At 47.3% G+C, this 20,763-nt stretch overlaps 1 protein-coding gene across 6 annotated transcripts in view; it reads right to left on the bottom strand.

Moving 5' to 3' along the window:
- Nucleotides 1–864: 864 nt before the first annotated feature.
- Nucleotides 865–20,763, bottom strand: part of EMID1 (EMI domain containing 1) — a 47,977-nt gene continuing 28,078 nt past the window's right edge. For 2 of the 6 annotated variants that reach the window (XM_043558018.1, XM_043558015.1), the window contains 3 exons: nucleotides 11,013–11,057; nucleotides 5,947–6,031; nucleotides 1,411–1,650 (listed from right to left, as the gene is read on the bottom strand). In XM_043558018.1, coding sequence (XP_043413953.1) covers nucleotides 1,526–1,650; nucleotides 5,947–6,031; nucleotides 11,013–11,057 — 255 coding nt within the window. In that variant the 3' untranslated portion in view covers nucleotides 1,411–1,525. Of the gene's footprint in view, nucleotides 1,651–4,873; nucleotides 4,965–5,946; nucleotides 6,032–11,012; nucleotides 11,058–20,763 lie in introns of all 6 variants that reach the window. The other 4 variants (XM_043558016.1, XM_043558013.1, XR_006293909.1 and 1 more) reach the window with 3 other exon arrangements.

Raw genomic sequence — 20,763 nt, forward strand, 5'->3', positions numbered from 1 at the left:
TTGGGTCTCAGCCTACAGGAGACCTTCCTTCAGGAAACCTTCCCCAATTCCCCAGGAATATCATCCCTTCGCTGCCCGCACCCTGACAGTGTCCCTGCTGGACAGGGGCCAGTTCAGTCTCCTGAGGCTCTGGAGCTGGTGGCTGTGCCTGCTGGGCTCCCTGCACAGGAAGCAATGTGGGGGTGCCATGAGGGAGAAGCTTTCTCAGCTTGGAAGAGGCAGCTCCTCCCTTTTGGCCCTCCTCAGTCCTTGACCCCTTCCCCGGAAGGGGAGGGGCAGACTGAGCCAGAGGGTGGAGGGTGGGGCCTGGGTGTGAGGCTGACTGGCTGTGGGGAGAGGTAAGGCCAGGGGCACCTGGGAAGCTGGACTTTGAGGGGTGATGCAGGGAACTGTGTGTCCTGGAGCAGCCTACAGACTAGTCGCCTGAGGGGGCTGTACCCCACGCTGGGGCCAGAGTAAAGGGGCTATAGAGATCGGCCCTGCCGTTGGCCACAGGCAAGGGGCCAGAAACAGACTGGACAGCCTGAAGGTCATGCCGTCCTTTTATGGGTGAGGAAACAGTCTTTGGGGGGATGCTGCGGGTCACCCAATCTGGAAGCTGCCCCAAGGTCTGGCAGTTTCTTGCTCCTTGGGCTTCTCAGAAGCTGCAGCCATTGCCGAACACCTGGCCAGGGGATGGGGATGGTGTGAGCCTCTGCTCTGCTCACCTACCCCTGTGTGCCCCCCTGCCCAACAGCACCTTGACTGCCCTCACAGTCCTGCTGTGCATGTGGGCAGGGAAGGCCACCAAGAAGAGAGAAGAGGCTCCTGGCCCTGCCCAGCTGCACCCCATCTAAGCACACACCGAGACCAGGCCAGTGGGACTTCAGGTTGGGTGCCTTTATTGGCTGGAGACCTCTTCCTCCAGGGTGCCCCTCCCTCTCCATGCCTCCGCCCCCACCTGGAACATGGGAGGGGCTGGGGGCTCAGGAGGCAGGACCTATGCAATGTCCTGCCTGTTGAGCTCAGGGTGGGGACCCAGCACCAGAAATCAAGGAGAGGAGGGCTGCGGTGGGCTCCCCGAGGTTTGGCTGGGGAGGAGGGAGAGGCAAGCCTGCCTTTCCCCACCAGCCCGTGTGTGCTAAGGGCCCAGAAGAACCCTAGCTCCAGCCACCCATCAGTGCCCACAGGCCTGGATGCCCGGGCAGCCCGTGAGAATACCAAAGCCTCCAACCTGCCACCCCTTCCCTGCAGGCTTGCACCATCCTATTTCACAGAGGGCAATGGAGGCCCAAGGCCCTGAACAAGGTCTCATCTCTTGCCTGGGCTGCCCCTCCCTCTCAGGCCACAGTCCCTTCTCAGCTTCATAGTAGGCAGACTTGCACGGGGTGTCAGGACCAAGACTTGCCTATCCCAAAGGCCTAGGTGGCAGAAGGGACCCTGAGGACATTAATAAATATGCATGGGCGGTCCCTGGAGGCAGTTGGCCAAGTCCAGGCTAGGAAGGGAAGCCAGGCCAGGTCTGCCCCTAGGGCCGCCCCTGCTCTCAGCCTCTCTCGTTGCGGCTCCTGGGGGCCACGATCCGGTAGTTGGCCGCGTGTCCTCCCCTCTTGCCCCGCAGGAGGCTGGGGCTGCCTGTGCCGGCAGGGCCTGCCCCCGACCCCTCTGGTTCTGCCGGAGGGAAGGAGAGAGTCAGGGTTAGTGAGGTCTGTATGAGGTGCCCATCTCCCTTCGGCCCTCTGGGGGCTGGGGTGCTGGGCACTCTGCCCTGGCATCTGGGAGGCAGAGCTGTGAGAAAGGGTAGTTTGCAAGCTGATTAGTGTCTCCCCTTACCCCCTGGAGTTAGCAGCTCCCAGCCCAATGAGAGCACTCAAGGGTCTCTGATTTTCTCTGTCAAGGGGGATAAATGAACCTGCCATATTTCTGAAACGTTTAGCACATAGTGAATGAATGATCCATACAAGTATAGTTCTTTTCCACACTTTGGAATATAGGTGAATCATCCTCATTTTGTAGCTGGGTAAACTAAGGTCAGGGAACAGACTCAGGCCACCTGTGATGGGGAAGAGTTTCGGAAGGCCAGGCTCTGCCACTGACCTACTGTGCAGCTTTGGGCAAGTCTAACCTCTGTCAGAGGCTCAGTTGTCTCATCTCTAAAACCAGGGGGGATAGTTCCAGATACACTGAGGTCCTGACCAGCTTCAATAATATTGAAATCAGTTCTGATTTGACTATGGTGAAATATGCCCCAACCTGGAAATAAGGTATCCCCCAAGAGTGAAACAATAATTGGCATTTTTGCCACCTGGAAAACTCATCCTTCAAAACCCAGAGGAAGGCCTATCTCCTCCAGGAAGCCTTCTGCCACTAACTTTAGTCCCTCTCTAAGTTAAACAAACAGGTCAGGTAGGTCAGGTTGGGCTATTTTCCCAGGGGAAGAGGAACATCCATGGAGCAGAGCCCTAGGATGGGGGACTTGGCTGAGCCTCCAAAGTCCTGTTCAAAGGGATGGACACTTGGACTCTGGTGAGCACCAGCGTCCCATTGGGCCACTGCCAGGGGAATGGGCTATACCTTCATAATAATAACTGTCTAGCACCCTGACTCTGTGTGTCCCAGCCTCCCATGCACCTCTGGGCCGAAATTTGGGGCCTCTGGGACAGACCGATTTGTGTGTGCTCACAGTCAAGGGAGATTTGATGCCCTAAATCAGGGAGCATAGGAGGAGAGTACCACAGAGCTCAGCCTCTAATATCAGCTAGGGCCAAGTCCTAAACCAAGTATAGAACCTCTGAGCCTCATCTGGAACATGGGGATAATACTGTGTCCCACCCTTGTGGTAAGTGTTTAAGGTACCCAGGAGTGGTTTTCATAATAAATGTTGGATTATTATGGTCACTAAATGTGTTTTTGACCCAGGTCTCCCGCAGGCCTGGTTACTGTTTGAGTTGCTCATGAGATACTATTTTGACACAATCAAGTTCAGGGTCCTTGGTTTCCCCTGGCCCCACTCAATGCCTGGCAGAACAGAGGTGTCAGTGAACTTTTGTTGATGGAACGAAAAGAGCCAGAGCTTTAAAGGACAGACCTATGGTGGACCCCTGGCCTTACCACTACTATCGCTATGACCCTGCGGAAATCATGTGAGCTCTCTGAACCTCTGTTTCTTCATCTGTGAAATGGGCGTGGCATTGCCCACTTGGCAAGCTTGTATTAGGGACTGGATATAAATCCCCCAGCCTGGGGGGCTGGATGTGTGACAGCTGTTACTATCTCATTATTATTGATTATAGCCTAAACATGAGCCCTATCTGGGTCTTTAGTTAGCACCTGCTGTGTACGATGGGTGAGGGGAAAGTTCCTTCTTCAATGCTCCCCTCCTCCCTTACCCCCTCTTCAGGCCCATCACCCAAGCTTGCTTATGGGGTCACTCCCCCAGGCTTGTGGCCACAGAGAGTGGGCGTGGGCTTTCTAAGGTGACCAGAACTCCCTCCCTGGGCTGCTGGATACAGTAGACTAAAGTGCGGTATGGCTCCAAGGCTAGTGTGTCCCTTCTGGTTCCTGTCCCTATCCTTCTGAGAGAGGAGGTGCAGAGACACTTGAAAAAGGCGCTGAGAGCCTGGGATTTGGTCCTTGGTCCCAAATCTGTGAGAGGGGAGGAGGTCTGGGAGATGGTCACTGATGTTTCTAAAAGTTAGAGAAGCCATGTGGCAAGGTGAGAGGAGCTTGGGAAGCAGACCACACGCCCCTTGCAGCCTCCAGGTCTTTGTCCATGCAGGACTCTGTCAAGGCTGCCCTTTCTACCTTCTCGTAGGGATTTTCCATTACTCAGTGCAAGTGTCCCCATTCCAGGAAGGCTTCTCCAACCCATAGCCAGAAGTGACTGCCACTCACTCACATCCTTTGGTGCCCCTGTACCCCTTGGCCCTCATCTCTGTAGACACTGAGGATCCCCCATCACTTGATGGGCACAGAGTGTCCGCCCAGACCTGGCACTCAGTAGATATGCCCTACAGTTTTGCTGAATGAAGGAGGCTTGGCTGTATCCTTAGCCCTCCTTCCTGCTTGGGGCCTCTGTTTCCTCATCTATAAAACAGATGCGAACTTGGACATGATTCTGAGGCCCATGTGCACTGATGTACTAGGACCAGGCTGTGATATGGGGTGGCTGGAGGTGGGAGAAGGATGGCTTATGGGGGCCTCTTAGTGGTTAGGTGAAGACCAGAGCTCAGCCCCGAGGGTGGCCAATCCCTGCCTCTCTTGAGGGCCACCCACAAGCTCTGTTTCATGGGGAGGGCCCTCCTTGGCCCCACCATGACAAGCCAGGCGCAGGGAGGGGTGCTGCCCACTTGGTGTCCAACCTCCTTCCTTGCCTTCTACCTCCCTTCAAGAGCCTTCTCAAACTGGGCCCTGCCAGATTCTCTAGCTTCACCTATTGCTCTTTAGCAACCTCACAGAACCGGCCTCTTGGCTTTTGCTCATGCTGTTCCTGTGCCCATTTACTTGTCTCAATCCTTGCCCTTCAGGTCTCCACTTAGATGACACTTCCTCCAGGAAGCCCTCCCTGAGATGCCCTTCCCCACTCCCCAGCCTGGGTCAGGGGCACTTCTGTGCTGTCACAGTACTCACTCCACCGTGGTATTCCTTGCCCTGGGTCTAGCAGCCCGTACCAGGGCAACCCCCGTGTCCTTGCACCCTGTACTCCATGAGAGCAGGACTATGTCTGTCTAATCTGGGAGCCTGTGCCAGCAGGGTGTCAGGCACCATCTGCTGGCTGGCTGGAAGGACTAAAGGAGGAGTGTCTGCTGGCCTGGATCCAGCAGTGGGAGGTAACTTCTATGTCCCTAGGCCCTTCCTGGAAGGGACTGCCCCTACCTGCCCGCCCTGCCGTTACCTGGCCAGATGATGGCTTCCAGCAGGGTGACTCGTCTGGCCAGGAGCTCCAGCTGAGCCTGCTGCTGCAGGAAGCTCTGTAAGCTAGGAGCCTGATGGGAGATCAAGAAAAGCAGACGGTGCAAGTCGGGCCTCCAAGGGCTGGGCCGGGGAGCTGACGGTGGGGTGTAGGGGCCAGGCCCCTGCCAGCTTCGAAGCAGGAGCCTGGGTGTGAGTCTCTACCGAGACCTCGGTCTCCCCTTCTAACTGGGGACAGGGCTTGCCTGGCTCCTCAAGTGACCAGATGGGTGGAGAAATTGGTGGGTGAGAGCCTGGGGTGACGGTCTGTCTCCCTCCAGCCCCCAAAGGGACCTGTAGGACACATTAGGAGGACCAGAGGAGGAACTGTAAGGGAGATACTTGGGGCCAGGAAGGCCTGCCCTGTGAGAGCCTCTGGGGGCTCCTGGGGGAGGGGAGATCAGAACTGGTGGGTGGTATATTACCTGGAGTACCCCGGGGACTGAGCCTGGCTTCGTCACCCGCAGTCCCCGCACTTCTGGAGTCTAGTTCCATGACCTATTGTCCTGTGGGCTTGGGGACTGGCTCTCTTACCCATGACTTCTCTAGAGCTGAATGAAGCCTGGTTGGAGTCTGGATTTCTTACCCATAACCCTCCTGTGGGCCTGGGCTCTGACTTTATTACCCATGATCCCCTGCTCTTCTGCCATGTGGCTCTGTTACCCACAATCCCTTTCTGGTCTGGAGTTTGGCTCCACTGCCCCTAATTTCTTCGAAACTCAAAATCTGTCATCTCTGCTTCCCCTGCAGGCCTGGAAACCGCATTACTCACAATGCCCGGAGGCCCAGTCTGACCACAGAGGTGGGGGCCCAGGTTTCTAGGGCCCCCTTTCACCTGTGGAGGAGGAACCAGCCATTGAGGGATGGGTGGCCTTGTTCTCTCACGTCCTCACCTGCCTGGGGCAGGCACCTTCTCCAGCCTCATGACTGGGTCCAGGCAGCTCCACCCCTGGAGGGCCTGGGGAAGGCTGGTGGGTGGGGGCTGGGCTGTCTGTCCGTCTGTCTGTCTCTACTCACCATAGAGCCCAATCATTGTTTCCAAGATTAAAACCCTCTCAGCTAAAATCTTCAAAGCCTCGCGTAGTTGGTGCAACCCCTCCCCCTGCGGAGGAAAGAGACAGATGCAGCCGTGAAGGGGGCAAGGGAGGAGGTCCTGCAAAGCTCGTTGGTGGCCCATGCCCCACCCTGGACATGCACCTGCGGCCCCGCACCACCTGCCACAACCCAGGGTCCGCGGACAGCCAGGATAAGGCCGGGGGAGGATGGGGCAGGGAGGGGCAAGACAGGTGGAAGCAGCCCCCTCAGTAAGTCCTGATGGGTCCCAGCTGGCTGCTCTCTGCCCACACCCCTGCACATCTGCTGCACTGGGGGCAGGGCAGTGCCAGGCCACAGGGGCCGCACTGCCGTCCCAGAACCTGCCTCGGGGCCTGCCCTGGAGGTTGTCATGGGGCACCCCCAAATCTCTGTTGCCTGACACCTGCATGATTCCTGCCACATCCCTGGGCTACCTGCACTCTTGTTTACTTAATATTCTTTAAACTGACTCACTTTTTGCCTACATTAACATACTACATTAACCTCACTCTAATGAATTCCATCAATTCCACTCAGGCTCCCACTGATCTTCTTTCCATTAACATCAAAATGAATATAGGCAAGTAAAATTAGAAAATGTTTGAGTGGCATCACTTTTGGGAACTTGTGCTTAACGTGTTGGAGAAGCTAAGGCTCAGGCCCAGGTGTCCACTCCTCAGCCCTTCTCACTTTGGGCTCAATCCCTCCCCAGGCTCTGACTGTTCCAAGTCTGCATTCTGCATGTCCTGGAATCAGGCCCCCAGCCCCACCCTCCCTTCGAAGTAGCATCCCTAGGTCTGTAGCCCCCAGGCCCAGGGATGTGGCAGCGGGCCCCCAAAGCCCCTGCCCCAGGCCTCCCCACCCCGAGATATTGTCGGCTGCTACCCAGGGCTCAGGCCAGCCCTCACGTTCACTTCCAGTTTGTCTGTCTGTCCTTTCCTTCCCCAGCATGAGGTCCATGATCTGGCTGAAACTCCACACTCCCTCACTCCTTCCTCTTTCCTAATCCAGACTAAAGCTATTTCCGGAATGTCGATATCTTAATTCCAAAGGAGCACCCCAGGACAGCAAATAGAACTATTCCAGCCCTCACATATCTGGGAGTCTCTCTCAGTGTCCTTTACTTGGTTCAGATTAAGTGAAGGGATGGGGTAGCATATGCATATTGCCACCATTGAAATCCAACATCTAACAACCGAGAGACCTCCCAACGTGTCTGTGAGCCTGCTGTGGCCTTGCTGGGGCTGTCTGTTATAACCCAGCTGTCTGTCCACATCACAAGGATTTGGATACTCTCAGGCCACTGACTGGACATTGCAGCCTAACGGTCAGAGTCACCGTGGGCCGCACACCAAAGTAATCCCTTTCAAGTATTACAAGAGCAGGATCTAAAAATGGATGACCTTCAAAAATTATGTTAAGCCACTCCCAGCATGGACAGTGGGACAAGCTGACCTCACGAACCTCCTGATAAGATGTAATAAAGGGTACTGCAGCCCCCACCAATGCTCCTGCCAAGAGCATTTAACTGCATCTCGTCGCAAGGAAACAATCGGGCAAATCTAGATAGATGGTGGGACACTCACAAAAAGACAAAGTCAAGAGAAAGAAGAAAAGGACAGGGACCATTCTAGATGAAAAGACACTAGAGTTGTAACAACCAAATGCAATGCATGAATCTTGATGAGCTTAGATTAAAAAAAAAAAAGCAAAAAAAAAAAAGGCATTTTGGGGACAACTGGTAAAATTTGTATGTAGGTTAAATGATACATCACTTTAGAGCATCATTTCACTGAATCAATTTCAGCTTTCTTAGGTGTGATGGTGGTATTGGAGCGTTTTGGGAGAATGTCCACACTCTTTTGAGATACACACTGATGTGTTAGGGAAAATACAGATGAGGTTTGCAATTTAGTTTCAAATAGATTTTTTAAAGTCTGTAAATATAAGTAAAGAGAGAAAGAGCAAACGTGGCAAAATACTAATAGTTGGTCTGGCTAGTGGAAGGCAGGAGGATATTCATTCTGGATTTTCCTGAACATTTGAAAATCTTCTAAATGAAAATTGGAGGAAAACACTAAAGCAACATTCCTGCTATTTGGATGCCTTCCAAGATGAGAGGCCTGTTGTTTGTACTGATAACACCCCAGTCGCCTCCAAACCCAGACTGAGCGTCCAGGGTCTGCCAGACACCCCGTACTCAGCTTTACGACAGATACCTCCCATTTTCCATGGGCAGAACCCCGGGCGGGGGGCTTCTTCTTCTTGTTCTTTTCTGTGAAAGTTGCCTTAACTTTTTGCTCCCCTTCACAGCCAAACCAGCACCAAGTCTCTGTTAGTCCACTGACATCCATCCATCCATCCTCACTGCCCTCCTTCCGGTTCCTGCTCCCAGGGTCTCTTGCCAGGATGGCCACAACAGACTCCTGCCTGCCGTCTCTCTTTCTGCTTCTCCCATCCATTCTCCGCAGGGCAGTCAGAGGAATGGTTTGCAAACAGAAATCTGACTGTGTCTCTTTCCTGCTGTTCAATACTTCAGTGACTCCCCACTGTCCACAGAACGAAGTTCAAATTCCTCAACATGGCCTAAGTCCTGCAAGGCTATTTGACCTCCGTCTCACCCCTTGACTGTCACACTGTACCATGCAAAGTATTTGCAGCTCCTTGGCTACCCCAGGCTCACTCCAGCCCCAAGGCCTTTGTTCATGATGTTCCCACTCCTCTACCTGAATACCCTTTGCTTGATTAATGCACCTTTCGGGCCTCAGCTCCCATCTCCTCCTTCAGGAGGCTAAATCCTCCCCCATCACAGCTGAGCTCCCTCTATCCTGTTGCTGCTGGTTACTGGTCTGTATCCCCCCCCCCCCCCCCTTCCCAAATCACATCTATGTCCACAGAACCCAGCCTGGGGCCTGGCACCCACCAAGGAAGGGCTGGTTTCCCAGGTCCTGGAAGCTGAAAATCCTGGGTTTCATTTCCAGCTCTGCCAACAATTTGCTCTGTGGAGTTAGGCCTCAGTTTTTCTTGTCTGAATAAGGGGTATGAGCTTTGGCTAGATGGGATGGCTCAGCCTACTCTGGGGCAGTGCCTGCACTTTATGCTCATGACCACTGGGTGTCACTGCCGAGCCGCAATCGGACTGTTGGCTCAGGTCTACCTGGGGGTGGTAGGTGGAGAGTGGCCCCCCAGGGCCCTTCCCCACACTGGGCCTCATCTCCACCTACCCCCCACAGAGCTGGTCCCCAAGTCCCCAAAGCCTCATGCTGACCCCAGCCCAGCAGGTCCCCCTCAGGCAGGCAGCAAGCAGGGGCAGAAGTACAGGTGGGAGTCAGGGAGGAAGGAGGATGGGCAGGGGCCCTGCTACCTTTTGGGCAGCCCCTCCTACAGGTGGTCCTGAGTTCAAGGCCTGGTTTGGGATAGTTCAGGCATCCATTCTCCTCCCAGAATCTCCATGTATGGATAAAGCTGCATAACCTAATTCAGCTTCACTTCACCTCTCCTACCTCTCCTGGGCTGAGTAGAAAACATGTTCCTAGAGTGGAGGTGGCCAGTGACAGGCCCAGGGGAGGCAGAGGGCTGGGCTTATATGGGTCTACCTGACCCCCGGCCTGGCTCATGCACCTATTGGTAGTATGCTTAAGAGACTCTAGAGCCACTGGGGGATGAAGGGGGGTATGGGGAGTGGAGTGACAAGCAAGGGGCTGGGGGAGGTTTGCCGGAGAGGTAGCAGGGCCCCAGAAGTCATGGGAAGACATGGGGAAGGGCTCGTGCGGGGTGAGGGGCTCCCACGGCTGTATCCATCACTGACCCCACAATCAGGAGCAGAGAGGGCAAGGCAGGCGCTGGGTGCATCCCATGTCTTCGTTAACTAGTGCCTGCTGGAAAGTAGGGCACCCCAGCCAGACTGCATCCAGACGGGGTTGGGGGAAAGGGAGGCACGATACCAGTCTCCTAAAGAGCTTCCCAGTTTTCTCTCCTGTAGGGGTGTCTGCCTCCACCCTGTCCATTTTCCAAATGTCTATGTCACAATGGTTTCCAGGTTCTTGCATTGTGGGCTTTTGGTCCTCTCCCCATGTATCTTGGGTGGGTCAGTTTCTAGGCCTGGGAATTCATTCACTGCAACCATCACCAATGATTGTAAAGGTCTCTAGGACCCCAGCTGTGGTTTCCAAGTCTCCTTTCTCATACATGCTATGTCTCCTGTGTATGTGACAGTTTCTAGGCCTTCCTTCTCAATCTTCCTGGGCTTCCTTTGTGCAGAGTGATTTTTAGATCACCCCATCTCATTTTCCATGTTTCTCCCATGCATGATAGTCCTGTCATTGCACTCCCCCTGTCCTTGCACTCCCCCTGAGTCTCCTATGTATGTGATGGTGTCTAGGACCTCGTGTTAATTACAGGTCTTTTGAGAATAGTGAAGTCTAGGTCCCCTGACCTCATTTACCATGTACCATGTATACATAATGGCTTCTAGGCCTCCCTTCCTGTGCTCCATGGATTTCCTATGTATACGGTGGTATCTAGGTCCCCTGTCCCTTTAACCATAGGGCCTTCACCATTCCTATGCTTCACAGATTTCTCAAGGCTTCCGTCCCATTCTTTTGTGTGGATATTGTCTTCACACCTCCCTTTCTTCTGCAGACAAAGGAGCAGAAGCCAAAGCCCTTGCTGGGAAGGGACTATGAGGCAGAGGATGCAGTCTGGACTGGGTCAGCCCAAACCACCCAGGCGGAACAGGCAGGGTCACCCTGGCTTGGAAAGGCCACAGAGGGAAGGCGGAGACAGGGACAAAGACAGAGACAGAGAGCATGGGGTCTGCTGATAAGGCTGGCCCTGTCCGGTTGGGAAGGACAGGATTGGGAGGGGGCTAGAGCTGAGATCTGTCAAGCCTCCTTCCTAGGAGACCAGGTTACAGTGGGGATTTGGATGAGGTGTCCCCACTGCTAATGATCTCCTGAGAGCCCAGGGCAGGAAGGGCAGTGGGAGGTCAGTGCTCGGCTGGAGCTTACCCAGTGGCTCTTCTCACCAGGGTCTCCTTTGGGGCCAGGTTCTCCCTGCAAGGAGAGATAGAGGTAGAAGCAATGAGAGAGGGAAGGAGGGAGGGAGAGTGGGAAAAGGAAGGAGGGGAGGAGAGGGGGAAAGAGGGGGAAAGAGGGAAGGAGAGACTGGAAGAAGCTAGAAGGCTGAGAGAGACAGAGAGTGGCTTGTATGGGACTAACACTAGATTAAATGCAAAAAAACCCCCCAAAACAATGACTTGAAGACAATAGAACGTGGGAAAGAGCAGCCAGAAACTGGAGGCTATTTGACTTTTGAAATAAGGGAACTACACTGGGTAAAAAATAAATACTTGTGGCGTTTCTTCTGAGGGCACGCTGCAGCCCCCTCAGCCTGGCAAATAGCTCAAGCAGAAAGCTTTATCATCTTACTGGGCCGAAGAATCACAGGCTGGAGTTGAGATGGCCACAGGAGAGTGAAATTGAAAGGAAATACTGGAAAGCAGGGAGCTACAGTAGGGGAGTAAAATCTATATAAATACCCCCCTCTAATGCTCAGATGGTCCATGAACTACCCATCCTAAAGTCACAAGCTGAGTCCAACCCACACGCTGGACCAAATATCAACACTCTTCAGAGGAAGATAATAGATCCCAGATTCTCTTTACTCTGTTATCTATATTGTCCAGTATGCAATAATAATTACTAGATATGTGAAGAAACAGGAAAATGTGACCCAATATCAAGAGAAAAATAAGTCAGTAGAAACAGATCCATAGCCAACCCAGATTTTGGGTTTAGTAGACACAAAGTTTAAAATATCTGTGATATTGGGGCACCTGGGTGGCTCAGCTCAGGTCATGATCTCGTGGTTCACGAGTTTGAGCCCTGCGTCGGGCTCTGTGCTGACAGCTTAGAGCCTGCTTCAGATTCTGTGTCTGCCTCTTTCTCTGCTCCTCCCTTGCTTGTGCTCAGTCTCTCTCTCTCTCTCTCTCTCAAAAATAAATAAAAGCATTAAAATTTTTTTAAATATCTGTGATATTTGTCATCAGGGAAATCCAGGGACACCTGGGTGGCTCAGTCGGGTAAGCATCTGACTCTTGATCTTGGCTCAGGTCATGATCTCATGGTTCATGGGATGGAGCCCCACATCAGGCTCTGTGCTGACAAGCATGGAACTTGCTTGGGATTTTCTCTTTCTCTCTCCCTCTCTCTCTCTCTCTCTCTCTTTCTCTCTCTCCTCTCTCTCTGCCCCTCCCACCACTTGCACTCTCTCTCTCAAAAGAAATAAATGAACATTAAAAAAAAAATTTAAAATGGGGGCACCTGGGTGGCTTAGTCAGTTGAGCATCTGACTTCAGCTCTGGTCATAATTTTGTGGTTTGTGGGTTTGAGCCCCCCCGTTGGGCTCTGTGCTGACAGTTCAGAGCCTGAAGCCTGTGTCACATTCTGGGTCTCTCTTCCTGTCCCACCCCTGCTTGTGCTCTTTCTCTCTCAAAAATAAATAAACATTAAAAGAAAACAAGCATCTTCTCAAAAAAATAAATAAAAAATAAAATATCTGTGATATTTATCATCAGGGAAATCCAAATAAAAACTACAATGATATTCACTTCATGCCTATCAGAATGGCTAAAATCAGCAACACAAGAAACAACAGGTGTTGGTGAGGATGCAGAGAAAGGGGAACCTCCTCACACTATTGGTGGGAATGCAAACTGGGGCAGCCACTGTGGAAAACAGTATGGAGGTTCCCCAGAAATTTAAAAATAGAACTACCCTATGATCCAGCAATTGCACTACTGAGTATTTACCCAAAGAATACAAAAATGCTAATTCAAAGGGATATATATATATACTCTGATATTTACAGCAGCATTATCTACAATAGCCAAATTATGGAAATAGCCCGAGTGTCCACTGATTGATGAATGGATAAAGAAGATGTGGTGTATGCATACAACGGAATATTATTCAGCCATAAAAAAGAATGAAATCTTGCCATTTGCAATGACATGAATGGAGCTAGGGACTATAATGCTAAGTCAGAGAAAGACAAATGTCTTATGTTTCACTCATATGTAGAATTTAGGAAACAAAACAAATGAGCAAAAGGGAAAAAAAGAGAGAGAGAGAGGTGGAGGGGGCAAAGCAAGAAACAGACTCAATTATAGGGAAGAGACTGATGGTTGCCAGAGGGGAGTGGGGGGATGGGTGAAATAGGTGATGGGGATTAAGGAGGGCACTTGTCCGGATGAGCACCAGGTGTTGTTTGTAAGTGTTGAATCACTATATTGTACACCTGAAACTAATATTACACTGGACGCTAATTAACTGGAATTTAAATACAAACTTAAAGTATCTGCGATAAACATGTTAAAGAATGTAGGGGAACTGATATAATGGTGGTGAGACGGGGAATTTCAGGAGATCTGTGAATACTGTGAAAAAGCATCAGATGGAAATCCTGGAGATGAAAAGGATAATACCTGAAAGAAAAAATTCAGTAGCTGAGATTAACGGAAGATAGGCCATAACAGAAGAAAGAATTAGTTAACCTGAAGACAGGTCAAGACAATAACTCAAACTGAAGCACAAAGAGAAAAAAGATTTTTAGAAAAGTTAACAGAGACTCAATGACTCATGAGAGAGTATTAAGTATAATTAGGATCACAAAAGGAGAGAAGAGAGTACAGGAACAGAAAAAATGTGGAGAAATATTAACCAATTTTCCCCTAAATTTGACTTAAAAAAAAAACAATGAAACAAAACAGATTTTTTTGTGTCTGGTATGGCACATGAGGAATTCAGAAGTCACCATTTTTTCCTAATAACAAATAAAACACTGAACAAAATGAAAAATCAACAACTCTTCTTAGAAGCATCAAAGATGTGAGGTCACAGGACAAAGCACTGCCCCCCAAGTTGCAGAGAGAGAGAGAGAGAGAGAGAGAGAGAGAGAGAGAGAAGAAGGGAGGTGGATTATAATTTACTGAACATAAGCCTCCTTGGGAACCAGCACCAGGGTAGGAAAACCCAAATGTATTGACAAATTGCCAAAGGCTCAGTGTGGACAACTCTGAGAGTTAACCATTCCAGGGGGACCCAGATTTTGGAGAATATTCACATCTTTGCTAGTTTTACTCAAGAGCTCTGTCAGGTCCTTATAGTGAATGCTGTAGAAAAATCTCCTCTTGCTTTCAGCAGCAGGAAGGGGGAAAGGTACCATCTTGAAACACACCAGAGCATTCTGCTCTCAGCAAGGCCTGCCCTCAGGAGAAACTATTTTATCAGAGTTTAACCTGCTGGGGTCTTATCAGAGCCTACCGATCTGGAGGGGGAGGGAAATGCCCAACTATAGCTAGCTTTAGCCTTCCACATGGGGGAAGAGAAATATCCCAGCTCTAGCCACCTTGTCCCACCTGAGGGGAAACAAAACAAACAAAACAAAATTAAGAGGCACTGGTGAAGTTAACAATGTAGGGAGATAGGCTTACCCAAAGACTGAGACCTAACCATGAGACTACAGAATGCTTCCTCACATTACTCTTTACTGGAGTACATTACCACTACATTACTCTTTACTGGAATAAAGAGGCCTTTCACCCAGTACCTCATGTTTACCTTCTAACCAAAAATTACGAGGCATACTAAAAGGCAAAAAACACAGTTTTAAAAGAGTGAGTAAATATTAGAACTAGAGTCAGATATAGCATGGATGTTGGAATTATCAGACCAGGAATTAACAAATAAAACACTATGGTTAATATTCTAAATTAAATTTCCATTAATTTTAATGTAAAAAATTGACAACACGGATAATGTGAGCAGAGAGATGAAAATTCTAAAAATCAAAAAGAAATGTTAGATTTCAGTCGAAGGTCCTCTTCATAAAGTCTGTTAGCTAAGGGTAATCACATTTTTCCCAGGCCTCTTAAGAAATACTTAAATCCACAGGGCACCTGTGTGGCTCAGTCATTTGAGTGTTTGACTCTTGATTTCGGCTCAGGTCATGATCCCAGAGTTGTGGGATCGAGCCCTGTGTCAGGCTTTGCACTGAATTTGGAGACTGCTTAAGATCCTCTCCCCCCCCCCCCTCCCCCTCTCTTTCTCTCTCCTTTTGCCCTTCCCTGGCTTGCACACACACACATGCACATGCTTTGTCTCTCTCCAAGAAAAAAAAAAAGATTGTCTTCCTCTCTTCTTCTGCCCCTCTTCCCTGCTCATGCATACTCTCTCTCTAAAAGAAAAAGAAAAGAAAAGAAAAGAAAAAAAGAAATATTTCAGGCCTAACAAAGGCCTTTCTTTCTAGTATCAGGAGCCATGTTCCAGAAATAAAAATTCAACAGAATTTCATCCCAGACTGTCCCCTCCCTAAAGTTCTACCTACAGCAAGAAAAATAACAAAACACTACCTGTAGTCATAAAGTCCTTCAGTTTCTTGGTCAAGATTTCACATTTCCTTTATTTATTTATTTTTTAGGTTTATTTATTTATTTTGAGAGAGGGAGAGAGAGCACGTGGGAGGGGAGGAGAGAGAGAGAGAGAGAGAGAGAGAGAGAGAGAGAGAGAGAGAGAATCCCAAGCAGGTTCTGCACTGTCAACACGGAGCCTGATACAGGGCTCAAACTCATGAACTGTGAGATCATGATTTGAACTGAAACCAAGACTTGGATGCTTAACTGACTGAGCCACCCAGGCACCCTTCACATTCCCTTTAAAGATACCTTTCATGGGTGCCTGGGACGCTCAGTCGGTTGAGTATCTGACTTTGACTCAGGTCATGATCTCGTGGTTCATGGGTTTCCCTGTGTTGGGCTCTGTGCTGACAGCTCAGATCCTGGAGTCTGCTTTGAATTCTGTGCCTCCCTCTCTCTCTCTGCCCTTCCTTTGCTCATGTTCTGTGTCTCTCTCTCTCTCAAAAAGAAATGTCAAAAATTAAAAAAAAGTTTTTAAGTAATAATTAAAAATATAAAAATAAAGATACCTTTCAAGGAGAAAGACTCAAAAGGGGCACATGGGGGGCTTCAAAGGTACTGATAAGGTTCTATTTCTTGAGCTTGGTGTTGGGCACATGAATATATGACTTAATATTAATATTTAGATTTTTCAGGTTAAAAACTTGCATATATGTTTAAGAAAATACTAGAGATTGAAAACTTGTAACAGAAATGAAGAATGCCTTTGATGGGCTCAGTAGTGGACTGGACATGGTGGAGGCAAGAATCTCTAAACTTGAAATTATGACAATTAGAAGCTTCCCAAACTGAAAAGCAATAAGAAAAGAGACTGAAAAAAAGAATAGAATATCCAAGAATGATAGGATGATCACAAAAAAAGTATAACATACATGTAATGAGAAGATGGGAAGGGAAAGAAAAAGAAAGGAACAGAAGCAGCATTTAAAGCAATAATGACTGAGAATTTTCTCAAAGGCACAGATCAGGAAGTTCAGAGAACACGAAGCAGGATAAATGTCCGCCCCCCCCCCACCCCGCCCCAAAATACTACACCCTGGGCATATCATCTTTAAACTTCAGAAAACCAAAGATAAAGAAGTATCTTGAAAGGGGCGCTTTGGTTGGCTCAGTCCGTACAGCATGCGACTCTTGATCTTGGGGGTTGTGAGTTTGAGCACCACAGTGATTGTAGAGATTATTTTTTTTAAAGTTTAAGGAAGTGTATTTTTATACCTAATAAATGTTTATTTATTTATTTTGAGAGAGATAGAGAGTAAGAGCAGGGGAGGAGCAGAGAGAGCAAGGGAAAGATAGGGAATCCCAGGCAGATCCCATGCTCAGTGCAGAGCCTGATGTGGGGCGCGATCTCACAACCATGAGATCATGACCTAAGCTGATTATCAAGAGTCACATGTTTAATTGACTAAGCCACCCAGGTGCCCCCCACCTCCTGCCAAAAAAAGTATTTTGAAAGAAGCCAGAGGAAAAACGTCACCTTATCTAGAGGAGCAAAGATAAGAATTCCATCCAACTTCTCAGAAACCATTCAAGCAAGAAGAGAGCATAGTGAAATATTTTAAGTGTTAAAAGAATAAAACCACTAACCTAGAATTCTGTACCCTGTGAAATTATCCTTCAAAAGTGAAGGAGAAAGACTTTCTCAGAAAAACAAAAACTGAGGGAATTTTTGCCAGTAGATCTGCCTTGTAAGAAATGTTAAAAGAGATTCTTCAAAGAGAAGGAAGTGACAAGTCAGAAACTCAGGATCTATATAAGGAAAGGAAGGGCATCAGAGAAGGAATAAATGAAGGTAAAAACCCAATGAAACTTTTATCTCTCTTATTCTTAACTGACCTAACAGAAAACACTTTGTTCAACATAGTAATACCAACAATATATTTGATCATATAGGCTTATGCATGTGAGTCTATGTATATCTGTGTGTGTGTGTATAGATAGATAGATTTACATATGATTATATATGAGTGAAATGAATGACAGCAATGATACAAGGAACAGGAGGGAAGAATTGGAATATTTTATTATAAGGTATTTGCACTAACCATGAAGCAGTAATGTGTTATTTGCAAGTAGAGTTGGATTAGTTGTAAATGTATATTACAGACTCTGGGGAAACAACTACAAGAAATAAAAAAAAAAAAAAAAGGAAGTGCAATCAATGTACCAAGAAAGGAGAGAAAATGGAATCATGTGAAATGATGACTTAAAACCACAAAATGCAGAAAAATTGTAGAAGACAAAAATAGGAACAAAGAATAAGGGCAACAAATAGAAGACAGTAAAAAATACGGTAAATATTAACCTAATAACCACTTTAAATGCCAATGGTTTAAATATCCCAGTTAAAAGACAGGATTGTCAGAGTGAATAAAAAAACAAGACCCAACTGTAAGTTGTCCAGAAGAAGCCCACTTTAAATATAAAGACACACAAAAAGCCAACGGATAGAAAAAGATATACCATTCTACCACTAACCAAATGAAAATGAGAGTAACTATATTAATTTGAGACAGAACAGACTTCAGAGCAAGGAAAACTTTCATGGATAAAGAGGGACAATACATAATGATGATAAAGCGATCAATGAAGGCACAACAATCCTTAACGTGTAGGTGCCTAACAAGAGAGCATCAAAATATACGAGGCGAAGGGGTGCCTGGGTAGCTCAGTTATTTAAGTGTCCAACTCTTGATTTCAGCCTAGGTTATGATCTCATGGTTTGTGAGATCGAGCCCCGAATTGATCTCTGTGCTGACAGCATGGAGCCTGCTTGGAATTCTCTCTCCCTCTCTCTCTGCCCCTCCCAACTTGTGCTCTCTTTTCAAAATAAATAAATAAACATTAGAAAAATTATTTAAAAATTTTTTTTTTAAATACACGGGGCCAAAACTGATAGAATTGCAAGGAGAAATAGATGAATCCACTATTAGAGTTGGAAACTCTAACATCCTTGGCTAGAAACAGACAAATGTAGTCAGGCAGAAAATCAGAAAGAACATAGTTGATGGGCGCCTGGGTGGCTCAGTCAGTTTCAGAGTGCTGTTTCAGGTCAGGTCATGATGTCATGATCTCACAGTTCATGGGTTCGAGCCCTGCATTGGGCTCTGTGCTCACAGCTCAGAGCCTGAAGCCTGCTTTGGATTCTGTGCCTCTCTCTCCCTCTGTCCCTCCCCCACTCATGCTCTATCTCTATCTATCTCTCAAAAAAATGAATAAACATTAAAAAAATTAAAAAAAAAAAAGAAAGAACATAGTTGAAATCAACAATACCATCAATCAACTGGATATAATTGACATCTATAGACCATTTCATCCAACAACAGATTACACATTCTTCTCAAGCTCACATGGAACATTTGGGGCCATAAAATATATCTCAACAAATTTCAAAGAATAGAAATCATACCATGCATGTTCTTAAGTCACAATGGAATTAAACTAGAAATTAATAATAGAAAGATAACTGGAAACTCCCCAAATACTTGGAAATTAACAACAGATTTCTAAATAACACATGGGTCAAATAAGAAATCTCAAGAGATATTTAAAAATATTTTTAACTACATAAAAATAAAATTGCAACTTACCAAAATTTATGGGATGTATCGAAAGCAATGCCTAGGTGGAAATGTATTGCACTGAATGCATATATTAGAAAAGAAGAAAGATCTGGGACACCAGGGTGGCTCAGTTGGTTAAGCCTTTGACTCTTGATTTCAGCTCAGGTCACGATCTTGCAGTTTGTAGTATCAAGCCCTGCATTGGGCTCCATCCTAACATCATGGAAACTGCTTGGGATTCTCTCTCTCCCTCTCTCTCTGCCCCTCCCTTGCTCATGACCTCCCTCCCTCTCTCTCTCTCTCTCTCTCAAAAAAAAAAAAGCTTAAAAACAAAATCTAAAATCAATAAACTAAACTTTGACTTCAGAAAAGTAGAAAAAAGGAGAGTAAATTAAATCCAAAGTAAGCAACATAAAAGAAATAATAAAAATTAGAGCAGAAATCAATGAAATTGAAAACAGAAAATCAATAGAGAAAATCAACAAAGTCAAATGCTGGTTCTTTGAAAATATCAATAAAACTGACAATCCCCTAGCCAGGATAATTAAAAGAGAAAAAAGAAAGACACAAATGACTAACACCAGAAATGAAAGGGGGGACATCACTACAGATCCCCTGGACATTAAAAGGATAAAATGAAATATTATCAACAACTTTATGCCAACAAATTTGGTAATTTAGACGAACTAGACCAATTCCTTGAAAAACCTAATCTGCCAAAAGAAGAAGAAATACACAATCTGAGTAGGCCTAGATCTATTTTTTTTAATTAAACATTTTTTTAAATGTTTATTTTTGAGAGAGAGAGAGAGAGAGAGAGAGAGACAGAGGGCGAACAGGGGAGGGGCAGAGAGAGAGGGAGACAGAGAATCTAAGCAGGCTCTAGGCTCTGAGCCATCAGCACAGAGCCGGACATGGGGCTTGAACCCACGAACTGTGAGATCATGACCTGAGCCAAAGTCGGACGCTTAACCGACTGAGCCACTCAGGTGCCCCTGAAATTAAAAACACATTATCATTTACATAAGCACTCCCCAAAATGAAATACTTAGGTATAAATCTAACAAAATATATACAAGATCTATATGAAGAGAATCACCAAACTCTGATGAAGGATAGCAAAGAACTAAATAAATATGGATGGATGGGTAGACTCCATATTTTCGAGATGTCATTCATCCCAACTCGATCTATAGATTTAATGGAATTCCAATAAAAATTCTAGCAAGTTATTTTGTGGATATTGATCAGCTAACTCTAAAGTTTATATGGAGAAGAAAAAGAGTCAGAATAGCCAACTCAATATTGAAGGAGAAGAACAAAGTCCGAGGACTAACACTACCTTACTTCAAGACTTACTATAAAGCTACAGTAATCAAGACATTGTGCAATTGGCTAAAGAATAGACAGATAAATGCAATAGAACAGAGAGCCCAGATATATAAATATAGTTAACTGATCTTCAACAAAGAAATGAAGACAATGCAGTGGAGCAAAGATAATCTTTTTCAAAAATGATGCTGGAACAACTGGACACTTACAGGCAAAAAAAAGTAATAATCTAGGGATGCCTGGGTGGCTCAGTCAGTTAAGTGTTTGACTCGTGATTTCAGCTCAGGTCATGGTTGAACTCTCATGGTGTGTGAGTTCAAGTCCCGCATCAGGCTCCACACTGACAGTGTGGAGCCTGCTTGGGATTCTCTCTCCCTCCCTCTCTCTCTG

The sequence above is a fragment of the Prionailurus bengalensis genome, chromosome D3 (assembly GCF_016509475.1).
Source record: "Prionailurus bengalensis isolate Pbe53 chromosome D3, Fcat_Pben_1.1_paternal_pri, whole genome shotgun sequence".
NCBI lineage: Eukaryota > Metazoa > Chordata > Mammalia > Carnivora > Felidae > Prionailurus > Prionailurus bengalensis.